Source organism: Bidens hawaiensis, unplaced genomic scaffold (assembly GCF_021521415.1).
Source record: "Bidens hawaiensis isolate Kalapana, Puna unplaced genomic scaffold, B.hawaiensis_p1.1 tig00008376_1, whole genome shotgun sequence".
Taxonomy (NCBI): domain Eukaryota; kingdom Viridiplantae; phylum Streptophyta; class Magnoliopsida; order Asterales; family Asteraceae; genus Bidens; species Bidens hawaiensis.
The window spans coordinates 198,051-203,712 of NW_027491594.1; the positions used below are offsets into that span (position 1 = coordinate 198,051).

General features: G+C 37.5%; 1 protein-coding gene across 1 annotated transcript; it reads left to right on the forward strand.

Annotated features, from left to right (window-relative positions):
- Positions 1–2,058: 2,058 nt before the first annotated feature.
- On the forward strand, positions 2,059–5,362 carry LOC143637690 (COP9 signalosome complex subunit 5a-like). Its single transcript, XM_077105019.1, has 5 exons — positions 2,059–2,501; positions 3,849–4,278; positions 4,792–4,874; positions 4,949–5,026; positions 5,114–5,362. Exons 1-5 carry the CDS (start codon positions 2,097–2,099, stop codon positions 5,201–5,203), a joined length of 1,086 nt encoding a protein of 361 aa, XP_076961134.1. The 5' UTR covers positions 2,059–2,096; the 3' UTR covers positions 5,204–5,362.
- The last annotated feature ends 300 nt before the right edge of the window (positions 5,363–5,662 follow it).

The window sequence follows — 5,662 nt, forward strand, 5'->3', positions numbered from 1 at the left end:
AAATTAATTGATTTGCAAGATTAACTATCATTGATCAAATTGTTGTATCATTTTATCTTTGGCTATATTCTTTAAAAAACAAGGTGCCCAATTGCAATGTCTTATAGAAAGGCCGGCTCCGAGAATTCTCAAAACTTTTGGGTTCGGAGCAAGTAATAAAAATGCAAGACAAGTGATATAGCTTTTTGTGTCTTTTTAGATTTGGTTTATTAGTTTAAAACAGGGGAAAAATTATTGACTTTTATGGGACAATCTTTTAAAGAGAGAAAAGAAGAATAAAAAATAAAACACATAAAAATATATTTTGTTATTTTAATGACTTGAACTTGTGACCTCAATATTTCATATAATAGTTTTTCAAACTATACTAAAGAAACTTTGATGCTCATCAAATGGATCAAATGGATGTATAATCTAAATATATTACTTTAAACATGTATAATTAAAAAATAAAAATTGGGCTCTTCGAAAGACCGGGCCTGGAGCCGTAGCCCACCCTTCCCCTGGGCCGGGCCTGTCTTATAGTGTGTTAACATCTATCTTTAATCACATCTTCTAATGGCACCGTGTCATATAGTAACCAATCATTGACATGACTGTCATGTTTATGTAATTAACTAGTTTGGTTAATCAAGTTGAATTATTATACACAATACTATCGAGCCCAAACTTTGGAGTAATTGTTCGTTTCTTGTCTTGGTGGGGTGTGAGTGTGTGACGTCGATAAGTGACACGAGATTAAATTTACTTTGTGTAAATTTCTTCACGTTATAGAAAATTTGTTTAATTCCTTCAAATTAATTAATTTCAGGGATGTTTGGGATTACTTATTTTGCCACCTTATAACTTTTCATTAAGTTAATTTGTTTAATTCCTTCAAAAGTATAACTTATGAAACTTTTTCTCTTACAATATAAGCAATCCCAAACACCTTATTACTTTTCAAAACGTTTTAGAAGTTGGTGAAAATAAGCAATCCCAAACACCCCCTCATATTAGATAGCTAATGTTTTACGTTTAAAAGAAAAAAACTAGGGTCACGTTAATGTGCAAACCGAATTAACATACGAAGCAAAATAGTAAAACGAGCAGTGGTATTTTCGCAATTATGCGAATAACATCATTACACTACATCATATTTTCAGCTAGCGTTACGCCATAGTTTACGACTAGCATACTAATAATTAGGTTATATTTTTAAAATAGATTAATAATCGTTGCACTAGTCGTAAAACTATAGTGTGATTATTCTTACACCGCAAGAAGCCCCATACATACCATAATTTGGAAGTTTCACCCAGAAAAGAATCACCAAAAGAATGGTGCGAGTGTAACTACAATAATTCAACAAAAGATGATTTGAGGGGTGTCTGAGATTGCTCATTTTCATTAGCTTATAACTTATTATCTTTTTTAAAAACTAAAAGTTGTTTGGAATTGCTTTTGTTGTGAAATGATAAGTTAGTATGTCACAAACTCACAATGTTATGACTCATTATCTATTTGAAAAAGGTTATAAAAAGCTAAAATAAGGAATCCCAAACACCTCTAATGTTTCTGAAAAAACTCCACATATGGCCACAGTTTACGTCATCCATATTATTACGCTAGTTGAAAATATTAGGGGTGTGAACAAGCTAAGCTACTCACGAGCCACTCGAGACCGGCCCGTGAAAAAACTCGATTGAGCCGAGCTTAAACGAGCTCAAGCCTAAAAGTAAGCTCGTTTAATAAACGATTCCGAGCTTTACTTATCGAATTCGAGTCAGCTCACAAACCTGTCACTTATGTAACTTTTATGATTTATATACGCGTATATAATATTTAATAAATTAAGAAATAACTAAATAGTATATATTATTATATATATAAAATTATAATTAAAAAAAGATATATAAAATTAATTAAAAATACATAAAAGTTTATTAATAAATGATAAACGAGTTAAATCCGAGTCAAACTCAAATTTAGAAACTATTGACAAGCTGAGCTCGAGCTGAAGTTCTGTACTCGGGTCGGGTCCCTTAAAAAAACTATAAATATACCGAGAAGACAACATCAATGGTTTGTTTCTGAATCCCAAACCCCAACCAACAATGGAACCCTACTCATTCTCCACGTCAGCAGCCATGGCTCAGCAAACATGGGAGCTGGAGAACAACATCGTGACAATGGAAACCCCTCAATCCTCCGAATCCGACAGCATCTTCTACTACGACGAAGCCGCACAGGCCAAGTTCCAGCAAGACAAGCCCTGGGTCTCGGACCCCCACTTCTTCAAACGGGTCAAGATCTCAGCCTTGGCTCTACTCAAGATGGTCGTTCACGCTCGCTCCGGCGGCACCATTGAAGTCATGGGTCTCATGCAGGGCAAGACTGACGGCGATGCCATTATTGTCATGGACGCTTTTGCCCTTCCGGTTGAAGGTACCGAGACTAGGGTTAATGCGCAGGCGGATGCGTATGAGTATATGGTGGAGTATTCGCAGACGAATAAGCAGGTGGGTTTTGGTTTTGGGGGGGTGGTTGTTAATGGGTTGGTGTTGGATTTGGTGGTTTGAAACCCTAACCCTAAACCCCCAATTTTGGAATACTGCAATTGGTTGTTGTTTGATGGGTTTTTGATCTTCAATTGTTATCATTCTCTGATTATTGTTGCTTTTAGTATTTAGGAACCCTAACAATAATAATGCCCAAATTCACACAAAAAAAAATCTGTTTTTTAACCGAACCGGGTTGGAACCAGTACTTTTTGAAACTGGTTTGGAACCGATAGAAACTGTAGGTTTGGGACCGTTTTCCTATGCGGTCGATACTGCCTGTCGGTGATAGAGGTGCATAAACTGGTTTGGGTTGTAACTGGTTCGGTTTGGTCAACAAAAGTCGAAACCGGTTTATGATCGGTTTTGGTTCGGGTTAAAACCGGTTTTTGACCAGGTTACGATCGGTTTCGGTTCGAGTTTTGACTGGTTTGGGCCGGTTTCGGTTTGGTTAACCGGTTTGGAAACGATTTTTGTGGAGAAAATTACAAACCGGTTCGAAGCTAAGGTTTCAACCAGTTTCAAACTGGTTTCTACATAATTGGTTTCAAACTGGTTTGGTTTCAGATCGATTTTTGGGTTGGTTCGGTTAACTGGTTTATTTTCCGACCTCTAATAGGTGATATATCGTTTATCGTTCCCCATGTGAATTATCGGTCAAAATATCGGTATTAATAATATCGGCAATATTGACTGATATTTGGCCAATATTGGACAGATATTTGATTGATGTATATCACCGATATTCCCGTTATCAGTGTTTTAAGTGTTAATTGTCATTTTTTGGTGTTTAATGTTAGTGTTTTAAGTCTTAATCAGCTCCTACTTGCTACAATTGTTAGTGTTTTACAAGTTGCAAAAGGTTAATTTGTTAATAGTAGGAGAGTATACTGAATTGTTAGTGTTAAATTGCTATATATATGAATTTTTCATGATATTAAAATTACTAATGTCTCTAATGTCGGTCCTTGGCTGATGTCCGGTATTTTTTTTTCGTATTAACTGCACACCTGCTTTCTAATTCTCTCCATTAAAACCGGTTCCGAATCGGTCAAAAAACTAATCATAGGGTTCAAACCAAACCGGTTTGTACTCAACCCGGTTTTGACTTTTCATTGACCAAGCTAAGCCGGTTTCAACCCAACTCATTAGATCTTGTTTTAATTGCTTTGATCTTCCTTTATTATTTCTGAAACCGTACCATAAACTTCCTAGTACTTGCACATGTGCATTACTAGTTCAATTACACAATGCTAAAGACTTCTATTTTTTATGTACATTTGATCTGATTAGGATATTATGTTGTAGGCAGGAAGGTTGGAAAACGTTGTTGGATGGTACCATTCTCATCCTGGTTACGGATGCTGGTTATCTGGCATTGACGTGTCTACTCAAATGCTGAACCAGCAGTATCAGGAGCCGTTCTTGGCTGTTGTTATTGACCCAACAAGAACGGTCTCTGCTGGAAACGTTGAGATCGGTGCGTTTAGGACGTACCCGGAAGGATACAAGCCGTCAGATGAGCCCGTTTCAGAATACCAAACAATCCCACTTAACAAGATAGAAGACTTTGGTGTTCACTGCAAACAGTATTACTCACTGGATGTTACGTATTTCAAGTCGTCTCTCGATTGTCACTTGTTGGATCTTCTATGGAATAAGTATTGGGTTAATACTCTTTCGTCTTCTCCTCTGCTCGGGAACGGTGACTATGTTGCAGGACAGATATCGGATCTAGGTACGTTTTATTATTGCGTTTACTTTTTAAGTTTTGAAATATGTTTTCGTTTATGATATTTAGGGGTGCAAACGAGCCGAGCCGAGCCTGAGCTAGACTAGGCTCGAGCTCGGCTCGTTTAACTTATACAGAGCTCGAGCTTGAGCTCAGCTCGTTTCGAGTTCTATTTTCAAAGCTTGAGCTCGGCTCGAGAATAAATTTTTGAAGCTCGAGTTCGGCTCGTTTACTATTTATCAATTATTTTTTATATAATTATATTTATTTTTATATATTTTTTTCTATTATAATTTTAAAGGCTCGTTTAGGCTTGCGAGCCGGCTCGAGCTCGATAAGTGAAGCTCAGGCTCGAGCTCGTTTATCAAACGACCTTATTTTTCAGGGTTGAGCTCGGGCTCGGGCTCAATTAAGCTCGGCTCGATCGAGCTTTTTAACGAGCCGATCTCGAGTAGCTTGCGAGCAGCTCGGCTCGTTTGCACGCCTAATGATATTGGTTTTTCACTTCTTGTTATGCAGCTGAAAAACTGGAACAGGCTGAAGGTCAGTTGTCACATTCACGGTTCGGTCCGCTCATAGCACCTACTCAAAGAAAGAAAGAGGTCAGTGGTTCACTGATAACTTTTATTTATTAGAGGTTTGTTTCTTATAGATGTTATACGTTTATTGAATACAGGAAGAATCACAACTGGCAAAAATTACACGTGATAGTGCTAAGATTACTGTCGAGCAGGTTCATGGTTTGATGTCGCAGGTGGGTTGAACTGTTCGAGTTATTAAATTTTTTTAACTGTTTTCTGGATGTTATTATTGTTCTAACATATATGGTTATATGTGTTAGGTTATCAAGGACATACTCTTTAACTCGGTTCGTCCATCACATAAATCCCAGCCGGAGTCATCTGGCCCTGAGCCTATGGTTCAGTCGTGAAGAGACCCCGCTACAGGCTGTGGTTCAATCGTGAAGATGGTCGCTTAGTATTATGATTGCTCGTGTTTAAAAACATAATACTCTTTTGACTGAGACAGTTTTGTTGCTTGTTCATACTGACTGATATGAGGGTTCTTGTTCAATCTTGTTTTTACATGGGTAATCATTTGGTGTTTTGCTCCAACCTAGTGATGCGAACGAGCCATGGCTGTCCCTTTTATACGAAACCTAACCTGAGAAAACCCGTACCCGAACCCAAACTAACCCGATCCAGAAAACCCGAACCCAAACTAACCTGATCCAGAAAACCCGAACCCGAGAAAAGACTAACCTGAACCGAAGTAATTCGGGTTGGTTCTCGGGTTTGATTTATAAGTTTCGGGTCAACCCGAATAAACTTTTAGTTTTGAAATTAAATATATTTTTAGGTGTAATAGGCTTAGTTTTAGCCACTAAACT

Coding starts and splice junctions, on each gene's coding strand:
- LOC143637690 (XM_077105019.1), top strand. CDS start 2,097: ATGGAACCCTACTCATTCTCCACGTCAGCAGCCATGGCTCAGCAAACA. Junction 2,502..3,848: donor ATTCGCAGACGAATAAGCAG/GTGGGTTTTGGT, acceptor ATTATGTTGTAG/GCAGGAAGGTTGGAAAACGT. Junction 4,875..4,948: donor CTACTCAAAGAAAGAAAGAG/GTCAGTGGTTCA, acceptor TATTGAATACAG/GAAGAATCACAACTGGCAAA.